This window comes from Aedes albopictus, chromosome 3 (assembly GCF_035046485.1).
Source record: "Aedes albopictus strain Foshan chromosome 3, AalbF5, whole genome shotgun sequence".
NCBI lineage: Eukaryota > Metazoa > Arthropoda > Insecta > Diptera > Culicidae > Aedes > Aedes albopictus.
This window is the reverse complement of record NC_085138.1, coordinates 280,621,170-280,645,463: the sequence shown is the minus strand read 5'-3', so window position 1 is coordinate 280,645,463 and position 24,294 is coordinate 280,621,170. Positions and strand designations below refer to the sequence as shown.

The window sequence follows — 24,294 nt, the reverse complement described above, 5'->3', positions numbered from 1 at the left end:
AAATCTTTTGGTATTTTCTCCTGAATGACGGGCTCTGGCAGATATCTCCAAGAACGCACTGTAGATTGCTTCAGCGATTTCACTAAAAATTCTTGAAGGAATATTGCTGAAAAAAAAAAACATGAAATAGAGTTGTGACAAAACGTCTTCAAAGCTTCCCGAGCAGCAGAAAATAGCAGAAGAATACCTAACTCAGGTATGGAAAACCGAATACCTACAACCTGAATGAGGTATTAAGTAGCCCTGCATAAGAGGTAAAATACCTAAAATAATAACTGGTGTGTATTCTGAACATAACTCGTGAATAATGAAATCAGGTATGGTAATACCTAAATAATAATCGACGATTTTTCAATACAAATAGCGATTTTTCCATAATTCAATAATACCTCAAGCAGTCCTCAACACCAAACCAATAACTCGTTGAGGTATTACATCAATACCTACAAAATACCAAAATTAGTTATTTTCAATACCTGGATAACCGATCAATACCTTGTCTTTGTGTGATACCTGATTTTGTTATCCTCCAGTTATGTGTCAGTTATTCATTCCTGCTCGGGTTAGAACATTTAAGATGAACTGCGTTAATTTACGAATCAACAGTTCCGCTTCCACCCGTCACTCAATTAGTTCATTCCAGTTGAAAGTGCCTTTTCTTTATACACTATTGTAGATAGTTTCGACCTAATGAACAAATAAAGCAGATAGTTTGGATTCACTGTACACAAACTTTGTAGTTATTGGAAGTATGTATAATCAGAAATTTTGGACCAGCAATGTTTCTCATTAAAAACTTTCAGTGGCAGAAAAAATAATTGAATAATTTTCTCACATTGTTCCACCAAAATGATTTTTTTAGCTCTCTGTGTAGGACTTTCAAAATTCTGGGTCATTAGGCCGAATGGTCATTGGTCATTACCCGAGCAGGAATGAATAACTGACACATAACTGCAGCCTACCAAAGTCAGGTATCATACCAAGACCAGGTATTGATCGGTTACCTGGGTATTGAAAATAACTTATTTTGGTATTTTGCAGGTATTGATAAAATACCTCAATGAGTTATTGGTTTGGTTTGGAGAACTGCTTGAGGTATCATTCAGTTATGGAAAAACCGCTATTTATATGAAAAAATCGCCGATTTTTATTTAGGTATTGCCATACCTGATGTTGTTATTCCCGTGTTATGCGCAGAATATACACCAGTTATTATTTTAGGTATTTTACCTTTTATGCAGGGCTTCTTATACCTCATTCAGGTTGTAGGTATTCGGTTTTCCATATCTGAGTTTGGTATTCTTCAGCTATTTTCTCCTGCTCGGGTAGGCCGAATGGTCATCAGGACGAAATGCAATTTAATAGTTACACGCAGAAAAAATAATTTTAAGCATAAATGATAAATGTATCTGAAATTTTTATGGTTTCATAGGCAGTTGTCCTACTGAAAGAGCAAGGGAGTACATATTCAAAAAAGGTAATGAAATGAATGATTTGATAATATTTGCTAGAGTGCAAACAAGTGTGAAATTGTTTATTTAGAAGGTGAAAATTAGGCATGAAGACCATATATGCACAATACATCGGATGCGTAAATCCTTTGCCTATAATGTCGCCTAAATGGAAACGGCCTCAACCAAGTTATTCTAGCCTAAATAGGTGATTCCAGAACCCAATTGGACCAAATTTGACTTCGAAATTGCGATATCTGTACTGGTTTCTGAGATGTTTGAAAAAAAGTCATATTTTAGTATCCAACCCCAAAATAGTATCGTGGAATAATCATGCTCCAATCAATTTCAGCTCAGTTTTCACGATCAAACGATCAATTCTGACTATACATGTCAATGGTTGCTCCTCCGTGATTGATCTGAACTGGTACCAATTGCACTGAGATCCAACTGAATAAGAGGCTGGGACATTCCACTTATTCTCAAAGTGCAATTTTAGCAGCTCATGCATATTTGATCAATAACGGCGCCGGCCAAGTCCTTATAGTCAGCTGGGAAGGGAAAGGAATGTTAGAGTGTACTGGTTGTTGCTACTAGAGACCGAGAGCACTCTGCGTCCCCACAACCCGCACGTATTTTTAGACGGAAAGGATGGAAGATCTGGGAGTCACCGTTGGGTCGGTGATGCGATCCATGGATAGGGGATATTTATTGTGTTCGTGATAGATTGTGTGGTGAATAAGGTGAATAAGGTCAAGCGGCACAGCACGCTTTGGTTGCGTAACTTATATGCGCTATATATGTACACTGTGCTGTGAGTAGAAGTTGGAAGGGAGGGAAACGACTTTTTTTCAATTCGTTTCTGGTTCTAGCGATGGCTATGAACATATGAATATACATGAGTTGTATATGTAGAGAAGAGAGAGCGAGAGAAAGTGGATAGAAAGATACAAAGTAGGATGAAAAGGACGGGCCAGGGATTGAACCCATAACCTTCTGCATACGAATCAGAAGCGGTAGCCACTAGACCACCAAGCCCGTCTCGATTTGCGGCAGCTCAGTTTTCAATCGATTAAGTTGAATCTTTCACAGGGTAAATGTTCTACTCTCACAAAGGCTAGTGCCCTGTGGGTTTTAACCACTGTTTTCTCGGTACACAAATGTGGGCTGGTCACTGTTAATTGATCACTACTTTTAATGTATTATTAAATGAATTGATAAGAATATTGGAATAATCTTACAAACACGATCGTTATGCAAGGCAGAATTATTATAAAGCATGTATGAGATTAATTTTGTTTGAAATTCCAACTCACTTCCTTTAGGTGTAACTTCTGCCTAATTTTTGTAGTTCCAAAACACCTGTGCGGTTTTCTATTATGTTCGATTCAGTTTGCTTTCCTGTCTTATCTACAGTGCATTATGATGGATATGATCGTCAACATTTATCATCACATGTCCAACTTTCACCTTCTAGAAATAGGAGTGTTTACAAGTTAGGCTTGACTCAAACGATTCTTCAAGGCTTGGTCTATTTGTCGCGTGTGATAAAGTGCACGCACCCTTCTACTGGTTTGATTATTGAGAACACTTGGTCTACTAATTTATATTTTTTTATTAGTTTTTATGACTTTACACTTTGTAATGCAATATAATAAAAACAAATTAATAATTGTAAAATCTGCGAATACCTAATTGTCTGAAACATAACACTACAATTGATTAACATGATTTAATTGCTCTAAAAACTGCAGTGATATCAGCTTTAAAAAGGGCGACATCGTCATCCTCAAGAAGAAAATCGACCACAACTGGTGCGTGGGCGAAGTCAACGGAAAAGAAGGTGCCGTTCCGTTGAACCATCTGCAGGTGATAGTACCGCTACCGTATCCCCAGTGTAAGGCCCTGTACGATTTCAGCATGGGACCAAACGACGAGGAAGGTTGCCTGACGTTCAAGAAAGGTGCCCTGATTCACGTGCTCCGCCGGGTGGACCAAAACTGGGCCGAAGGGCGGATAGCAGACAAGATTGGAATTTTCCCCATTTCGTTCGTGGAGATGAACAGTTTGGCAAAGCATATGATGGAGTCGGCGTTGAAACAGTGAGTTGAACGGCACAGATTATTCAGAACCTGAATTTTAAACTTTTATTTTTGTTTACAGTATTTTGGCCAGCGCATCCAACAACCGAACTGTCCCTCCGACACCTTTTGATCTGAATGCCAGTGATACAACTAGTTCCAGTGTAACTACCAGTCCTAATACTTCCAACAGCACCACCAGTTCGAACTCCAGTACCGCACCAAGCAGTCCTACGTCACAATTTCTAACGACAACAACCGCCACTTCTACAGCGGCAGCGGGGGGAAATTCCAGCAGTAAGGAACACCATAAGGAGAAACGTCACTCACTAACGACCTTTGTAGCTAGTTCAAGTACTGGCGTTGCTAACGTCGGCGGGCCACTGAATCATCCCAATCGGTACGAACCAATTATTTGATGTTTATCGATAGCTATCTATGTAACTAAGTTTCCCGTTTTAGCCATTCCGCTGAGATTTTGAGTACTCCGGATGCGGACCGACAGCAACAGCCGGCAAGTACGGCGACGCAGGCTACGTCCACCGAACATACGCCGCAGTCCACCGGTCGACCTGATATGCTCAACTATCAGAAGTCGAATGCTGCGAAGGCTGCCGCTAGTCAACATTACCAACATCAGCAACCCCAACTACCTGCCACCTACATAGCTCTCTACCCTTACAAGCCGCAGAAACCGGACGAACTGGAGCTGAAAAAAGGATGTAAGTAAAAACTGGCTTGCAACGTTTTGTAGCATATTTCAAATTCTAGGAATGCTTTTCCAAAACTCTATGGAAGAAAGATTTCTGGATTTGGCCATACTGGGTTCGCCGTAGAGTGCAGCGAGCTCTTGGTTTATCCTTCTCTGCCACACACCGTTCTCCTGCACTTCGCTGAAAGTCATCCTTAGCATGCGCCGTTAGAAAACTTCGAGTGCTTGCAGGTCCTCCTTGAGTATAGTACATGTCTCGTGTCCGTAGAGGACTATCGGTCTTATAAGGTTTTATACATGTTGCATTTGGTTTGGGGGTAAATCTTTTAGACCGCTGCTTCTTCTGCAGTAAGAACAACTTTTGGGATGGGCTTTCAAATTTCGTGACTGACATGGTTGTCAGCCGTCGATAAGGATCCGAGATAGACGAATTCCTCCACCATCTCGAAGGTATCTCCGTTGTGACATCCGGCCGTGTTCGGTTTCGCCTACCAGCATAGTATATAGGGTGGGGCGGGGCAAGATGGGTCAGTGCCATTTTCGGGCGCATTACTCATGTTTTGATTATGTTAATAATTTTGTTAGACGACCACCATGAATACACAAAAGTTTGGGGCATTGATTGAAAAATTATTCACATTCATTGGAAATTAAAAAAAAAAATGGTTTTTAGCCATTTTTCTTATGCGATACATTCCATATAATCTCCATATAAACGGCCGCGGGGCAAGATGGGTCACCTTCAATTTTGAACTTATTTTTGGAGCATTCAAAAGATAATTATTTTTTATTACAAGACTATCTCATAAATGACTTCCATCAAGCGGAATGAACGCTCAAAATTATAACATAAAATTATGATATTTTTTTAGCAAAAACATCGTTTTTCAAGTCGCCTTAGGACCACTCATATCGTAAAGTTTCTTATATTCCAAATGAATTTATAAAATGTTTACTAGTAGCTCTTGTTCACTCAGTATTGATATGGAGCATATATGAATGCGGAACAAATCTTATATTTTGACGTTTTTTGTTGAGAAAATGTGAATTACTTAAAAGGTGACCCATCTTGCCCCGCACTTTTTTCACGGCGCAAAATCGATCACTTTTTAAAACTGCTTGTTTAACGTCTTATTTTGTATTTAATAAACTTTTAATCGACTTTTAGAATAGCTAACTAGTGTATTAAAGAATAGCGGACGAATACAAACCAATACGATTTGTATTTACAAAGTTATGGTGATCCATCCTTAGGTGACCCATCTTGACCCGCCCCACCCTACTATGCTTTTGGTGCATTCACCACCAGTACGATCTTTGCTTGTTCGCGTTTCAAGCGGGTGTACCGCTCTACCACCGTTCCAAATGTTCTGGCGGTAATGTCTATGTCGTCTTTAAAGCACACAAATTGTCCGGGTTTTGCGAAATCGTTCCCCGGCTGTTGAGCCCGTCTCGTCGCATTTTTTAGCCCGACTTATCGTTGCGTTGATCAATCTGGTCAGCTTCCCAGGAAAGCCGTTTTCTCTTTTCAGTCGATACTGTCGTATGACGCCTTAAACTCGATGAACAGGTGTTGCGTTGGAAACTGGTATTTCTGGAGAATTTGCAGTACGGTGACGATCTGGTCCGTTGTCGACCGGCCGTCGATGAAGCCTACTTGATTACTTCTCACGAACTCATTCGTTTTAGGTGAAAGATGACGGAAGATCATCTGGGATAGTACTTTGTAGGCGGCATTCAAAATGAGGATCGCTCTGAAGTTCTTCAAATGGTTGTCTTTGTTCTGAATGGGACAGATTACCTCGTCTTTCCACTCCTCCGATAGTTGTTGGGTTGCCCAAATCATGACTCTTAACCGGCACAAACAGGTGGCCAACTTTTCTGGGCTTATCTTGTACCTTACTGAGTTCAGGTGCGATACTATCGTTACCAGCTGTTTTGTTGGTTTTTGACTGGTGAAAAGCATCCTTAACTTCCCTCGGCCTGGGAGTTGGATTGTTTCCGTATCTCTGCACTGATGTAGGTAGTTGTTTTTTTGTCTGTATTAACGAAATTTTTAACCCTAGGCTAGTTCATCTCGGGACCTACGTTTTACTTCCCTTCAGAAGTAGGTAGTTGTTTTCTCCGTTGCCTTGGTCTCCCGTTCCATACATTCTTCACGGCATTCAAGCGTTTATCGATGTGCTGCTTCTACCTTTTAAAATAGGTAATAGGGTAGGTAATTTTACCTTACGTCAGTCCGTCAAGAGGCTCTCGTTCTTTCGGTTTGCGGCACGTAGCCTTTGAGGGATGCGTTGAGCTTCTGGTAGAACTTCCGTGTTTCAAGAGCATGGTACCGTGGGGTGCCCCAATTTCGCGCGGGTCCAAATTTCGCTCACTGATAATATTTAGAGAAAATAATCATAGAACTAATCGTTGCATTGACCAAATTTTACTCTAGATAGTATAATTAAAGTGAAATTGGGACAATTGCACAATTGTTTTTATGATTATGATGTCGAAATATGATCAGTGAGCGAAATTTGGACCCGCGCGAAATTAGGCACGGTGTGTTGTGTAGAACAACTTTATAATAAAAAAATAAGTAAGTCTGAAATTTTGCTCAATGATACTTTGGGTCATTCCCTTCAATTTGCTGGGTCGGTGGAAATCATCCATCGGGGGGTCTAGAACAAAAAATTTTTTTGAAGGTTTTTCATGCAAAAACTGTTAAATGCGCATATTGTAAATTATTGCATCTCCACCAAAAAGGCACAACTTTTTTGTATTCGAAGATAGAACCATAAAAATTTTAGGCGTTTCGAAGTAGTATGCGTAGATAACTGTGTGAAAATTTCATTGAAATATGTTGAATGGTTTTCAAATAATACCAAAACTATCAAACGCATTCTAAAATACTAAGCCTAGTAGCAAAAGTCCAACTATATATCTATATTTTTTTATCTAATAATACATGAAAAATATTTAATTCTAAGCACCTTGAGTCATTATGATGGCGGTACTGTGAAGACTAGTTTTTTCAAATGATGAACAGATACATAGTCAAATACATAAATGGAAAACACACACACTGCAATTATGTAGCTTTTCAATAAAGTATTAATTATTTATTTCAAGAACGTGGTTTTGCGTATACATGCTCACAAGTACAAGTATGCCTCTATTACGAATCCTATAATAAACACAATTATCATGATTGCTGAATATTTAAATGTTAATTGGTAAGCCAAGAAAAGCACTCGAGGATTGGGAAACATCTCTGTTTTGAGGAAAAAGTACAGAAACTAAATAATTTTGAAACTAATGTTTATAAGCACAAAATTAAATAGTATTTCACCTTAGTCAAACAATAAAAACAAGGTAAACCTGTTAAAGACCTCATATTAACATTGAAGTTGTGGGTATAAGTCTACATTAAAACACTGTCTTGATTGAAGAACACAATAACGAGAACTGAATTCAAAACGGAATCCAGTTGGGCAATATTCGATCAAGGGCAACTTTACAGTACTAAACATAGTTTCCGGATTATTTCACGATATTTGACATAGCTGTTAGACCTAAACTTAAGTTTGTCTTTGAATTTAATAGCAATATGCTGCTTATTGCTTATGCCACCATTCATAAACAAATAACTGATAATAAGTACTGAAAGAATAGTTGAAAGAATGGAGTACTTATTGAAAATGTTTCTAAATTAAGCATGAAAATAGACTGTTCAGCACAAAGCCTAGGAAAAACAATTCGATAATAATGACAAAAGTAGTCTTATCGATTTGTATATGATGTTTAAAAAATATTTTCTGTGTAATTTAAAACCACCAAGCATGAGGAAGAGTGATTGATCATTGTTTTGGCGTTGTTTACTAGTAGAATATTGTCAAGATAAACCTATATCTTTCGAAAAAATAACAAACAGTTTTTTTTGTAATCCAAATTATTGGGCCACGCTCCCGTAAATCTTTTCGCTTGCAATTTGATATTTAGATAAGACCTTAATTATTAAAAACTGGAAAAAATAAACATGTATACGCAAAACCACGCTCTTGAAATAAATAATTAATACTTTAGTGAAAAGCTACATAATGGCAGTGTGTGTGTGTTTTCCTTTCATGTATTTGACTATGTATCTGTTCATCATTTGAAAAACTAGTCTTCACAGTACCGCAGCATGATGACTCAAGGTGCTTAGAATTAAATATTTTTCTTGTATCATTATATAAAATATATATTGATATTTTGTTGGACTTTTGCTACTAAGCTTAGTATTTTAGAATGCGTTTGATAGTTTTGGTATTATTTGAAAACCATTCAACATATTTCAATGAAATTTTTACAGAGTCATCTACGCATACTACTTCGAAACGCCTGAAATTTTTATGGTTCTATCTTCAAAGACAAAAAAGTTGTGACTATTTGTAGGAGATGCAATAATTTACAATATTCGCTTTTAACAGTTTTTGCATGAAAAACCTTCATAAAAAATTTTTGTTCTAGACCCCCCGATGGATGATTTCCACCGACCCAGCAAATTGAAGGGAATGGCCCAAAGTATCATTGGGCAAAATTTCAGACTTACTTATTTTTTTGTTTTAAAGTTGCTCTATAAACACACCGTGTTAGGGCACCCCACGGTATAGCAGTTCCATTTTCTCGCTCTGCGCTTCTTTCAGGTAGCGATTTTTCACCCAAAAGAGGTGAGTCTGCTAATTCCGCTGAAATTTGTATCGTTCCACGTTCAGCCGGGCTGCATCTGCAGCGGCTCTAAATGCATGTTCTTTTCCATTTGGGAAATTTTTGCCAGTTGCTGCAGCATTACCGCTCGCGCTGTTTTGTGTGTTTTCTTCCAAATTGGTTCTGCACTCCTCGTCGAACCATGCATTCCGTCCACTCCTTTACACGTACATACTTGATACTTGATAGGTACAACACGTAGCAATGAGTCAACGCCGAATGAAGTATCTGCCTCCTCTGGTCTCGGTCCTGGGCCAATGGCTGCCAGTCACTCTGAACGTTTACAATACTTTGGGACCTCCTCAACTGCAAAAAGCCAACAACGTGTGCGCGGCCTTCCACGAAGCCGACGACCCCTTCCTGGTTCTCTGCTGAAAAAGAATTTAGCTTGTCGTTCCTCCGGCATACGAGCTACTTGCCCAGCTCACCGCAGCCTGTCGTGTTTCATTCGCTACACTATATCAATCTTTTATATGCTTGGTACAATTCGTAGATCATGCGACGGGGCCAAATACCATCTTCAAATTTACCGCCGAATATTTTTCGCAGCATTTTACGTTCGAAGACTCCAACCTTTTTAACGTCCACGTTTCATAACCGTATAAAGCAACCGGAAGAATCGGAGTCTTGTACAACGCGAGTTTTGTCTTTGGTTGCAGCCTACGGGACTCCAGCTGGTTTCGCAGACCGAAAAGGCCCGATTTGCAGCTGCAATCTGTCTCGCGGGTAAAATCATTATCGCACGTCACTAGAGTACCAAGTAAACAAATTCATACAACGTCAAACTTTTCACCTTTTCACCATCTAGCTCTAGCACAAACTTTGCCACCACTACCACGGCCAGACCGACGTTGACCGCCAGTAATCATGTACTTGGCCTTTGTGCTATTGATCATTAGTCCAATCCTCGCAGTATCCCTCTTAAAGCCCGAAGACCGATCCCGATGATGTCGATAACGTCCGCGAAGTCCAGGAGCATATGCGACCGCGTCACAATGGTTCCGCTTCTTTGCACGCCAGCTTTCCTTATCGTTCCTTCCAGTTCTATGTTGAACACTGCCGTGAATCGCATATCTGTCCCATTTGCATAGGAAATCCTGCAAAGATGGGACTGATATGTGATTCACGGCAGAACAGTAAGTTCGACAAAGCATCTAAGGTTACGAACGATGACGAAACTTCATCCGCAAAACATACACTTGATTTCGATCCGTCAAGCGTCGCACTAATCAGCTTCGCCGGAAAACCATGTTCGATCATTATCTGCCGTAACTCGTTTCTCTTCATTGAATCGTACGCCGCCTTGAAATCAATAAACAGAGGATGGGTCTGCAAGTAGTACTCTCGAAATTCAGCGAGAATCTGCCGCAGGGTGAACATCTGATCCGTCGTTGATCGGCCCTCACGGTAATCCGCCTGATATTGGCCGACGAAAGACTCCTCAATCGGCCTCTGCGGACAAAATTTTGTTCGCTGAATTGAGAAGTATTATTCTTCTGTAATTCGCGCACTCCAGTCGATACCCTTTTTTGTATAGACGACAAATGAGACCATCTAACCAACTAGCAGACAGTTCTTCCTCTTTCCATATATCCTTCCATATATTCGTCCTTCCCAGCAGCCTAATTGTTCTTCAGCCCTCTAATGACTGCCTCTAATGATCTCGTCTAGCGTTGGAGGTTCCACAGCTTGTTCGTCGTTGTCGATTCGCATTCTGTCTGTCGCTCTTCCACTTCCACCGTTCAACAATTCCTTAAAGTTCTCTCTCCATCTGGCAGCCACCATTGTTTTGTCTGTCAGCAAGTTTCCTTCGCGGTCGTTGCACATGACGGGAGAAGGCGCTGTTTTTCTCCGCAAGCCATTGACAGTTTCGTAAAACCTCCGCATACCAGTCTGCTCCACACTTTCTTGCACCTGAGCAATCAAATTTTCCTTGTGCTATTTTTTTTTTCTTTCTGCGGTGGATTCGTTTTTCGGCTGTTCGCCTCTATCGCTCTCTGCTCTGCCGGGTCCCAGACACCTCCCGTGTTTGTGGTGATCTTTACTTGTTACAATAAGTGAGGCTGTGTTGGAAGTTGCTGCGTATGGCCATGTTTTGGAGGCGGTGAAGTCGATGAGTCGTAGGCCGCTTTCGTACATCAGCCGGTGGGCGCTGAACTTTCCACTGATTTTATGATGATCTTAAAATTGTGGCTTGGGCAGCGATCGCACTCGCGTTCGAGTTGCGCGTAAAATGCATCTCTTTCATCATCAGTGCTTGATCCTCAGCCTGTACATCCTGCGTGTGTTGCCGCAAGCTGCAATAGATGATGTTTATTACCTTTAAACGTTCGCACCGTGGGTCCTGTCTAACACACGCTACAGTAGCGCAGCACTACAAAGCCGAATCCGTGGTCCTTGAATAGATCGGCAAATATGCGGGTGCTCTCAAAGTTCTTTTTGTTCGCTTGGGTCATTGCCGTTAGTCTCGGTTCGTATTATTCCGGACAACAACCCCCTACTTTCCGGAGGACCATAGTCTATAGTTGAGCTTAGAGTCCTTCCCTGACACTCGGACGTCTGTCAGTCGCCCCTAACATTAGAAAAAGACGCTGTTGTGAGCCGCTCCGCTCTTCCTGAAGTACAGACGCTCAGGTTTTGCATAAGCGAACCACTCCTTACGTGGTAGCCTACGATCAAAGTCCCCACCGGGTTTAGTTACCCAATCTTCCCTAAGATTGCTTGCAATTTAGGGCCGATATCACGGGGAGGTAGGGATAGGAGTTGCTGGGCGGAGGATAGTGGTGATTTCGATGGGATCTGAATTATGCAATGCCATGATTCTGCACAACTCTTATTTCATTGATCGTCTCTAAAGGTTCATTTATACCGCACTATTCCTATAGTTCTACGATGCCGAATCAGCGGTACTTCGGTATGTTGTTAGGAGGTCTACGTACCGAGTTTCCAATCGTAAGCCCGTTTCCGTCGCTGAGACCATTGCTATTAATAGTATTTATCTCTTGTTGCCGTTTCGTTATGTACTTGTGTATAGATGGCTCGCAGGGCCTGGCTCCAACCCACTAACCTAGGGACCTGGATTTACCTTCATGGAAACTACGGGGTTTGCATTGAAAATTCGGTCAAATACAATGTCTAACAACAATGTTAAATTGCAGTATTCTTCTTCTTCTTCTTGGCGTAACGTCCTCATTGGGACAAAGCCTGCTTCTCAGCTTAGTGTTCTATGAGCACTTCCACAGTTATTAACTGAGAGCTTCCTCTGCCAATGACCATTTTGCATGCGTATATCGTGTGGCAGGCACGAAGATACTCTATGCCCAAGGAAGTCTAGGAAATTTCCTTTACGAAAAGATCCTGGACCGACCGGGAATCGAACCCGTCGCCCTCAGCATGGTCATGCTGAATACCCGTGCGTTTACCGCCTCGGCTTTATGGGCCCTTGCAGTATTATTTGACTTTATTCATTTCTCTATGATTACTAGCAATCTACTACGTGACCGAACGCTGTCAGGACGGTTGGTTCAAGGGTGCCAATCGGCAGCAGAAATCTGGAGTTTTCCCCGGTAACTATGTCACCGTGTACAAGGGACGCGAAGCAGGCCACTCCAGCCGGAATACAAACAACCAGGGACCATCCAGCGGTGCCACTGCCTCTACCACTGCCACCTGCGGTGTCCAGAACCCGTCCAGTAACCTAGCCCAAATCACATTGCCTGCCTTACCCCCACGGGACGCGACCATTGCAAATAATTCCGGAGCCCCTGCCGGTGGTGCCGGTCCCGTGTGGACCAAACAGTCACAACAGCCACAGCAGCACCCCAATCAATCGGGATATATCGATTCACTGTTTGGGAGAAAATCGGGAAGTGCTCCACCGGATCGGAACACCGCTGCCGCAGCCGGACCTGACCCATTGCAGACTGGAGTTGCTGCTGCAGCAGCAGCAGCAGCGGCACAACCAGTCAAGGAGAAGAAAGATTCTTCGGCGGTTAGTTTGATGAAGCGACTGACCAATATCAAACGATCGAAATCTCCCACCTCGAGTAATGGTGGAACAACCAACCCAGCATACTCGATGGATAATCCAGTGTTTGAAGATAGTTCTTTGCCGGGTGGTGCACCCATCAAATCCAACCTGCAGCAAATTATCAATCCAGTGCATGTGAGGTATGTACGCGTGTGTGCTTTGGATTCAATTCGATATTAACATATTTTTTTAAATTCTAGATCTGGTTCTTGTCCGAGTCAACTTCTTCAAAATCTCCCCGTCGACGTGCTGTTAGCACATGGTCGCGAAAATGTTCCTTATATGTATGGCTCTCAGCGGGTGAAACCCCACAAAGAGCGGCCGTCAATGCATGGGTAGCAAAAACCTCTCTCTAACTATCTGAAACATATAAGTAACCGTATTTCCTTCATTTCAGTCTCAAAAGTGAAGCATCCGGTAAAACTTCCTCCAAACATGCTGCGGCAGTGGCTGCAGGTTCAGCACACCATCAGCAACAGCAGCACCAGCTGCTGCAACAACAATCTCACGAAGCACCTGCTTCGACGTCGTCGGCATCGCACGCGCCGAAGCAATCTCATCCGTACCATCGGAAATCTCAAAGCCTGGACGCATCAGCCATCATCTCCCACATGAATGGGACGCCATCCAAGTCCAAGGCGCACTCGCAGGCGGTCCGGGAAAGGTGAGTCTTTTTTCTATCAGGTAGTCAGCAACTTCAAACCATTTCTACCCGTTTCACCGTTTCAGATTCAAATGCATCGTGCCCTACCCGCCGAACAGCGAGTACGAGCTGGAACTCCGCGTCGGGGACGTCGTGTTGGTGCACAAAAAGCGGGATAACGGCTGGTACAAAGGCACCCACCAGCGTTCCGGCAAAACCGGTCTGTTTCCGGCGTCTTTTGTCGAACCGGCGGACAAGTGACGCCGTTACTGGGATAATCGGGAATGAATCTGTTTTGTATTTTAAGTTTCTACTTAAATAGATATGCAAGGTACTCTCCGGAGCAGTGATTAGCATTTTAAGTACAGCACCAACAGCAGTGGTATAATCAAAAGTCGGTATTAGTAATGATCGTGTCTCGTGTAGTGAAGAGTCAGTACGTGCTTTACGTTTTTTTTTATTTGTCCTTATAAAAGTGGTACTAGTGTTAGGGAGAAAATATTTAGCAATCCTTAGGTAAGCAATGAACATTATGATCGAAACAAATTTTAGGGCGACATTGAATTAGGCAAACAAAAAGTGCAAATTTGTACCTAATTTTTATCTTATTGGGTCTTTTAAAGTCTGAATCGTAACGTTAAAATAAACCGTTTTAGGAAAGTTAAACTTAAATCCTGATGATGATATAATCACCCACACCAGTTGTAGGCAATTGTTAGCATGACAAAATTGTACGCAATACACAGATTAGATACCGAAATTGCAAACACTATCGTTTCTCTGTAACAAAACCTGTATAATTGTTGTTTGTGTCTGTCTTTCTCTGTGCGAATTTCGTGTGTCTGTCTTTGTGTGTATCAGTTGATTGATCTACGAGCTCATTCCGCTTTCTCGAACAAGCAAAAATGTTGTTGTACAAACTTTCTTAACCATACTCTAGCGTCTACGTTCGATGTTGTGTTTGAATTATGTGACCACTTTCTATAACTAAAAGAACAATGATCGTCGACACACAAAATAGCAGAGAATGATCGCATTTATAATACTATAATACTCTTATAGCAGAATCTTACAACTAATCGCAAGCATTATCACAAACAAGCAGAAGTCACAAGGTAATACTCACCGTTTCACTATTAAAATCTGTTGCTAGGTATTCACGATCGAAGATCTTGGAGGTGAAAGTGAATCGATTGGATTGATCTAATATTTCCTTGTTCTTTGACTGATTTTTCTGCTAACGTTTTGTACTCAAAGGCACATCTCTTGATTTCGATCCATCCAGCTTTGCACAAATATTCTAAGCTATTTAGTGCCCACTCAATCGATTCTAAAGTTATGATACTCCGAGCCGATTCGAGAGAATCGTAACTACAAGAAAAGACATCAGGTTCATCCGAAGATGTAATATCCACCAATCATTCCAAACTTCCTCATCGGAGGAAGTAAAATCGTCATTTGGCACTCGAAGATCCTTAGATTTCGCAAGCATTTTATTCAACCGGCTGACTTTACTCAAACTGGAATCATTTGTAGAAAGGGTTTTCCAGCCGGATCGTTAAGCAGACCAAAGAACTTTTTGGTAGGCCTCGCGAGCCAACCTCAAAGCTTCCGATCCAGCCGAACGTCGTCCGTTCCAACGCTTTCTACATTGTTTCCTGAGCTTGGCCAAATCAGAGTTCCACCATTTCTGCTCCAGGCCTACCTGAGCGTTAAAATCTCTTGATGATGATGATCTTGACATCGTGGATTGGGCAGCGATCGTACTCGCGTTCGAGCTGCGCGTAAAATGCGTCCTTGTCATCATCAGTGCTTCCGGAGTGTGGGCTGTGCACGTTTATTATGCTATAATTGAAGAATCGGCCCTTGATCCTCAACCTGTTGGTTGACCAGGGATTCCTGAAAGTCACAGTTTGTGTTTGCGAAGTAACATTCAAATGTTCAAAAAAGATGACGCAATGGCCAGATAGAGATTCTTCTTCTGAAACATGCCAATTGATCAATTCGTGACTAATTCATCTAGAGCAAAGTGTTATGTCTAACACTCATGCCACAAAAGTTCGGCTTATTGGACGCAGTGGCTTAATTTCCCCAAGGAGGAGAAACAAAATTTCTCACACTTTCTCTCTTGACGATGATTTATCATGCGATTAATAAATCGAGCAATATATGTGTTTCCTGTTAAGATTACCAGCAGATACGTCAATTGAAACAGCACTATTATAGCAGTTAGTTCATAATCGAGGATAGCGACAATTGCGTTTTTGACAAGCACACATTCTCGAGGCATGATACGCGAGTTTGCCATTTCGTTTTTATTGAAAATAGGAAACACCGGATTCACAAGGTTTCCTAGATGGAAATTCGCTTACAAAATTAAGGCTCTCGGACTAAAACCACTTAGGCTGTACCATTGTGCATTTGTTTGCAGAGGTTGATCGTTGCTGTTCTTTTATGATGGAGATTGATCTGAGCTATGCTAACCGTAGGCACTACCTAAACTAGCTAGGATCATACTCTTTACATTCACAGCACAACAAAGAACAGCAGCAATAAAACCAGATAGGTATCGATTGGAAAACGCCAAAAGCGACGATACACAGAATACACTGTGTAAGTCGCTTACCTAATGCAAAATCATGAACTGTTATTTTATCCAAAGTTATTTTATCTGAAATGAAAAATGATTCAGTGAACAAATAATAGACCAATATAATAGAACGCTAACGAGTTGTTACCGGTAACTACTGCCGTTTGTGATAAAATTGTGTTTCATGTACGTTCCAATCTAACGCAATAGCCAAAACCCGCGTCTAATGCAAAAGCACGAATTGTCTAACAAAACTGTGCTTCTAACACACTGATGAGCAATGTTTCTGTTTAACCGCAAATGTATAGCAAATTCAAACGAACAAAACTGTAACGTGCAACAACATCTAAACGAAAGATATAAAACAAACTCATCTGCAGCCGACATAATCGGTGCAAAACATAACTGAATTCTATATTTGTTTATGATCGACAAATCTTTAGAGTATTTACTGTTTTCTAGTAAACCTGCGCATTATCGGAGCAAGTTAAATTAACTGAAATTGATAGCTAAAGAAGTTTAATCACATTGCAAAAAAAAAACGAACAGAACCAAACACGACTCACTTAATGGTCTCAAAAGTTTATTAGCCCGATAGGAAACAAACAGTAGGAAAGAAACCTAGAGGAAAAGTCTTGACAAACAACATATTGGCACTGAATCGGAACAGGGTTAGGTTATGTTCTAAATCGACAGAAATTTGAAAATATTCGCTTTTCTTAGCAAAACAAAAAAACAACGCCTTCAGAAAAGGAAATACTTGAATTTTCAAGCACTGCACTGGATTGGCTTTAGGTCAGGATTTTGAAGCATTTTGTGGTATTTGAGGAAAAGTTTTGCATTTATAGCGTGATGAATGAAATCCGTATAGGTAAATGATAGCAGCATGTGATTGGATCCAAGTGTTTGGAGAGTTTGGCGGCATTAATTGGCACTATTCTTTGGGACAGTTTGGATAATAATGATTGAAAAGGATATCAGTTGCGGCAGCATAATGTTATGGGGGTCATGAAAAACAGGTATACTCGTACTTTAAATAAAAATTACTTATAAAATTTCCGGGTCAAACTTATTTCTGAATATCACAGCCTAGATCACAGCACTAAAACCACCTAACACCATGTACTCAACAAACATATACAGTTTATCTTATTCTATTCTCCACCGAGACACACGGAGTATTCAGTATTGTGTTGTTCTTTGTTGTGCATGCATCGCTCCTGCAAGGGGTGAGTATGGCAGCATAATCGATCGCGTTCGCTATTGTCTCGCCTGGAAATCAAAACAATAGATGCGCGAGTGTTTAGTGTGCAGTATTATGTTAACATTTGTTAACAATTGTTCTTTTCGAGTGTCGAAAAATAGAGTCGCACGATCGTCAACGGGTGCTCAAGTGAATGATTAATGTTGGTGAGCTTGTTCCTTGTTTTTCTTTGAAAAAGCAGTAAATGTTTCTATTAGCTTGCAATCATCCTTCATATATTTACTCAACAAGATCTGCAAAGTTCGTCACTTCAGGTGTCGGCCAAATTTTTAATTTATTTTGTTTTATTTTATATACCGTGATTTCGGGTGAAATTGATCGACATGAGGGCATTTTTTATTTGTCAAAAATGAAGCTTTGAACTTAAAACAATTTGTAGCAAATGACCATCATCTGGCTTAAGTAATATTGAATGATAAGTTTACATGTTTTACAGCTAATTAGTCACATAATTCTGTACTAAATTTAATATTTTCCGAAACTGCTTGCTTGGAGAATTTCAAAGACACTTTCAAACTTTTGTTACCATAGCTGTATCGCACATGAAATGAATATTCGAATGAATGTTCATAGCTGCCAAGTGTTTGCTAAATCCGATTTCGTCATCAAAAGTTCTACAAATATTGATATTTATGCATAAAATTGTACTTTTTCTAAAGTAATGACCTGTTTGGTATGAAAATTGCATACTTTTAGGCGTTTTCTTTAGATTTATTAAACTTTAAATTTAAATAATTAAGAATTTACTAAACTTGTATAAGTTCTACAAAGCTTTTCGCATTCTGGTGTGGTTAATTCATATAGATAATTTATTTTCAGCACTTACAAAGACAATTTACTGACTGATCAATTTCACCCCGAAACTAAAATTTCTGTTTTTTATTTTAACTGATTTTTATTGCAATAATATGATTTGCAGTAAAAATTCCAACCTCGTTGACTGATGAAACCCGTGATTGTACTTGTTTTAAAGCATTGAGTTTGACCATATTGAAAACTATTCAAAAATTAGAAGCCAAAAACTGTGAAAAGTGATCAATTTCACCCGAAATCACGGTACATTCTCCTGTATTTTTGTGCAGTCCACACCCTTCCGGTGTTGGCCACACTGATTTGATCCGTAATTATGCGTTAGTATTTTGCCTAAGTTTGTGCAGTCCGTCACTGTTAGTGTCGGCACAAAGTTTTGATTCAATATATCGATTTCATGGCAAGTAATGTATTGGTTCACCAGTCCTCCCCATTGCGAAGTGACGCAAAATCTTTTTTGCAATTTCTCATCGTAATAGGCTGTTTTACCTCACGCAAGTTTGACAGGAAAAGGCCTACTTTCCCACACCAAATTAACAGTGCTGTAATGGTTCATTACAGCACTGATTTGCGTTGTGTAATGAACCATTACAGCACTGTTTTCAGTTTTCATCAACTTCTTGATGCTTTCGGGACGCAGTTTTGAAAAATTGTGGCAACTTCGCAGTAGGGTCTTGTACCATTTGGGCAGGTGTACCTATTTTGGGCACTTGCCGTCATAACTAAGTCAATTTCAAACGGATTGATTTGAAATTCTGTATAGAGTTGGGCACGTACAGTATCTAACTCTATACAAAATTTCAAATCAATCAACTTGCTATGATCAGACTTTCTTAAACATGACTATGAACATCAGTGTCCAGCTTGCACAGTGGTTGAAATCGCGAAAAACACGATCGTGGGCATTTTGAGTGTGATAATGTGAAAATAATATAATGTGATGTTCTGCAAAGTTGTTACATATTTTAAGGAGCAACTTTTGATAACTTTTGATTTTTGATAAATTTACCCAAAAGTTAGATGAAAAATCTATTTTCTACAAAAGCAAAGAAAACTAAATGGTGTCTTCGGCAAAGTTATAGATAATATCATGCAGAAAAATATTGCCGAAGAGACTTTTGCTCTATCTTTTGAAATGAGCGATATATAATAAATTTAGTATAAAAACCCCTTAAAACCTTGAAAAGCCACTAAATGCTTTATATCTCTTTTGGATTAGGTTTTCGAGGCTTCCGATGTTCTGAAGACTTTTTCATTATGTTATTGTGCATCTTTTTTCTTAAGACAGTGTTGCCATATTTTCATTGTTTCTATGTGATTTTTTAATTTTCCTATAAAAAATGACTGTTTTCAATAATGAGATATCTCGAAAAGTTGCAAAAAGTTGCAAAAAATTCAAAGCATGATGAAAAGTTGAATAAAATTGCTATCTTACACAGGTCAACTGATGAGTTGCTCTCTGTCTCTTCGATGCTTAAAATCTGTTTGAAAATTATCACTTTCACACTTTTAAATGTTGAAATAAATACTTTTTCCATGTGATAATCTAAAAATTGTGCTATACAATGTTCAGCAAAGTTGTTGCATATTTTTAGAGCAAACTTTTGACAAAATTACTTTTTCAAAAAAAATGACTGAAACTTTAAAATTGCGAGGAAAATTGGCAAACGTTTCAAACATTTAGCATTGATATACAACAAACATCAATACATATTCCAAGGGCTGAAAGTCTCTATAATAAAGACAAAATTAATACATATTTAAAACTGAAGAACTGCTATATTATCATCACTTAAATCTGTTGTTCAATCGAAGAGTGATAATCGAACAAATAAATCATAAATCCGTTTACATAGCTTACTGTTAAATCAATATTGAACGTATCCACAATATCTGAAAGAATTAAAATCAAAATCATTTGTTCGACTTATGTAAACTACAATAATCAGCTATTGGAAACTGTGGAACAAAGTTTTTTTACGTGTAGAAAAAAGTTCTTCTTCAGCTTATATCTAAGCAAAATTGCTGACGTTTGTTAAGCTTGTAATTAAATCGTTGTTCACATAAGTGTCAAATGTTGCACTTTGGCTTATTTACAATGTAAATAGCATCATTTCAGCTTATTATTCAGCATTTGGTTTTGTTCAGCTGAGAATGTTATAAACCAGCAATTATTCGACATACATGCTTACTTATGACTTTCAACTGTTCCTTGGGATGCCACTAGCCCGAATACTGCAAGCCCGAATCTGATAAGCCCACCCATCACTATCGTGGAAACAAAATACACCACAGCGTATGTTTCAAAAGAAGAATAACCTATACTGAAAATGTGAAAGAATATGGTGTTGATAAGGTGTCCGGTACATCTTAAAAAAAAATAGCCGATAACTGAAAGAAGACAAAAAACTCTGATGAAACTATTGATCAGTCCAACACAAAATGCATTTTGTTGCATTCGAGTAATTGACTATCGAACTAGTGTCATCCGTGGAAGTTTTGCAGAACTGTGCTTGAATTTTGGTTCCCCGAATGTTATTTTCCTGAATGCCGATTGCCCGAATGGCGTTTTCTCAATCTCATTCCATCCGATGGAGATTTGGATTACAAAAGGTAGCACATCATGTGCTATAATACTGAAAGTAGTGAAGATCGGACGCCTATCTACCGAATAGGGTGTCGAGGGTTCGATTTCCACCGGAGTAGGTGCATTTCCTTTCGCAATATAAATTTCAATATATCTATCGAACGTTACGGTACAATAAATAATGCCTATGTGATCTATAAAACAAACAAGTTGATCAAACTTTGTCTAGAATTAGCTCAAGGAAATAAAAGAAATTTCAATTTTGACAATTTTTACCGATTTCATTACTTGCATTCCTATTTTCATGTGAAATAAGCATTGATTGTGAAGTTATGGCAAAGAATGTTGTACCGAATAAATTGGAACCTTATGAATGCACATTTTATTTTTCGTATCGGGTTCCTCGTTTGGGAACTAAGATAGCAAAAATAAAATGAAACATTATAAATGCACAAAACACAAACATGCAACACATAACATAAATTGTGCCCAGTTATCTAAATAGATAACGAAGTCCTATCCCAGGATGACGAGGTTTCATAATTGTTCTTGGTCCATCAGTCATTCTAGAATTGTATTTTGTTTGGAAGTTCGCCTTTTAGTTTGCAGCATCTGTTGCTGCATTCATAGCTTGTTTTGGTCTAGGAATTTCTAATCCTAAGGAGCATTCTGATTTGGGCAACAACACAAGACCGTCTACAATTTGATGTCAGTGTTAAGTGCCCCACACAATGCATACGTTTGCGTGTGCGTGACAGTAGTTTGACACATTTCCCATGGGAAAACTGTCAAAAAAACGCAAACCTCGACGGAACGGACGCTATGTGTTCCAGGCTTTAGGGGATGGCTTGCGTGTTTTGTACTGGATCGCTCCTGAAATGTTTGAAGCGCTACAAATGCACAATAAAATTCAGGGACGGTTGTACATACCACAGTATAAAATAGAAAGTTAACTGACAAAATGTTCACAACTATTTACAAAAGTAACACACTCCATGCAACAATCGAAAAATTTTCCATGAATTGGAGAATGCAATTCATGGAAAATTCTTAAATCTACTTTACAACGTAACAAACTGACTATGCTGATTTTTCCTGTCCACAGCACGAAAAATTGTGTTGTCCATTTAGAGACCGTACAAACAAACTATCTGTATCTTAGAAAAAAAAAATAACATATGGAAAGGTCGAGCTTTGAGAAAAAATGACCACGTGGTTTATGGACAACCCTCATGATGTATGCACAAGTAAGTACAAAACGAAATTCTCTTTGTTTCATGACTATAGATCCTATACATGTAAGCCATTCGTCGTGCCTAATCAACGCCTTGTTTAAGGTTCTTTGCTCAATTTTATTTTGGTCATCTCACCAGTTCAGTGGTACCAGTGGTAAGCCGTACGGAAGCATTCCTTATTTTATTCATACACTGGTTTTATAATCAACCCTACATAATATGGATATTATTATTTTTTTTTCATGTTTACTCTAAATAACGAATTAAACAAGAAAATAAGAGGGAGATTCACTTAACAGCGTAAACGGCTTATTAAAGTTTATTCTTATTAAACGTCGCGATCACCAAGGCAATCTTTGATATTTCCATTCGCAATTTCATGAAACATTTCAAATAACAAAAAATCTTGGCTTACGCAGCAATTTAAACTGTTTAGTGAGTCCCTTTAATATGGAACGAATTCATTCTACATATCCGAATATCCAAAAATATTGTTTGGATCTATGGTTATGAAACATGGTGTATTCGCAATTGCATCACATCACAATTTGGAAGAATGGTGAGACCTTAAAGATGCTGGATTGTAACTTGGAGTATGCCACATGAATAGACCGAGAACTTGCGTCACCTCGCAATTAAGAAGACTGGTGAACAACCAAAAATGTTAACTGTTTATCAATAGTAATACCATGATATCGATAAAATAGGACGAAATTCTGTGTAAAGTATAAGTAGATAAGGGCCATCAATTTGTTTCGAACTTAAGTCAAACACCAACTTTTAACGATAATAAGGAACGAGCTCACCCAATGCGTCCATAGGAGGCTATGCAATCATGGGCAGCATGGAGCCACCGACGCCGCGGAAAACAAAAACTAGCAGCCTGCTTTGCTGCCATCCGACCGAACCGCACAAATTGCACCCGGAACGTCCAACAAAGAAAGTAGGGGAACAAAGTCCAAAATGCCAAAGTGCGGTAAAATGGCTCAACTCATGACCATTATTCTTGTATGTGATTTGATCTAAAGACACTGTATGCTAAAGACACGAAATCTGATGATTGTTGCTGTTGATGATGATTGTCGCGTCATGACGATGATGCTGTCGAGCAATGCTTTTAAAGCGCGTTTGACAGGTCTCCTGCTCGATTGGAATAACATTGACAGCATATTTGGAATTCCAATTGGAACATTTCGTGTCTTTGCGTATAGTGTCTTTAATTTGATCATTACTACTCTGCCCCTCTTCGCATGTCAGTCCCATGTTGTTTTTCAAAGTTCCTACGTTTTGCACTATAACTCCAATTGTTTTCGAAAAAGTGTATTCATGTGATGCATAAACTTTTCGTGGCACATTGAGCTGTGAAATGAGGCGAGAAAAATATCAAATTTATTTTAAATGGGCTAGTGAGAGACAAAAATGTGATTTGCATTAGAAACAACATGGGACTGAAATGCCAAGAGGGGCAGTACAGGTGAATGGTGTCAATTTATGTTTGCATTAAACATTCTTCTAGAAGTCAGGCAGGCAAATCATCGGAAAATCTTTTAAATTCCCAATAATAATGGACAGCTTTTGATTTTTCGTGCTTGCCATTAAGGTTTTCTGGTGATTCTATTTTTTTTTTATTCCTGTTCGGATTTGTCACTGCGACCAGTTTTTAGATCTATTGTGACATTACCCGTATCCTTAGTGTAGTCTCTCTCTCTTCTTGGCGTAACGTCCTCAATGGGACAAAGCCTGCTTCTCATCTTAGTGTTCTATGAGCACTTCCACAGTTATTAACTGAGAGCTTCCTCTGCCAATGACCATTTTGCATGTGTATATCGTGTGGCAGGCACGAAGATACTCTATGCCCAAGGAAGTCAAGGAAATTTCCTTTACGAAAAGATCCTGGACCGACCGGGAATCGAACCCGTCACCCTCAGCATGGTCATGCTGAATACCCGTGCGTTTACCGCCTCGGCTATATGGGCCCTTAGTGTAGTGCATGTCGCATTACTCAATTGGCTTGTTTAGTGGTGTTGAGATAATTCCATATTCACAATCTACATGCCAAACTGAGCCGAAATCCAAATTTTCATGAACTTTGGTGCCCGGGAACCTATTTGAAAATCGATTTAAAGTTTATATGGGAGCGATTTGTCGAATCACCCC

The 24,294-nt window shown here is 39.6% G+C and overlaps 1 protein-coding gene across 8 annotated transcripts in view; it reads left to right on the top strand.

Moving 5' to 3' along the window:
- The window catches only part of LOC109420344 (E3 ubiquitin-protein ligase SH3RF1), a 74,799-nt gene extending 57,499 nt beyond the window's left edge, over nt 1–17,300 (top strand). For all 8 annotated transcript variants that reach the window (XM_029856894.2, XM_062861015.1, XM_029856893.2 and 5 more), the window contains 7 exons: nt 3,206–3,553; nt 3,615–3,932; nt 3,995–4,254; nt 12,464–13,148; nt 13,209–13,343; nt 13,406–13,672; nt 13,738–17,300. In XM_029856894.2, the coding sequence (XP_029712754.1) occupies nt 3,206–3,553; nt 3,615–3,932; nt 3,995–4,254; nt 12,464–13,148; nt 13,209–13,343; nt 13,406–13,672; nt 13,738–13,912 (2,188 nt within the window). In that variant the 3' untranslated portion in view covers nt 13,913–17,300. The remainder of the gene's footprint in view (nt 1–3,205; nt 3,554–3,614; nt 3,933–3,994; nt 4,255–12,463; nt 13,149–13,208; nt 13,344–13,405; nt 13,673–13,737) is intronic.
- Nucleotides 17,301–24,294: the final 6,994 nt, after the last annotated feature.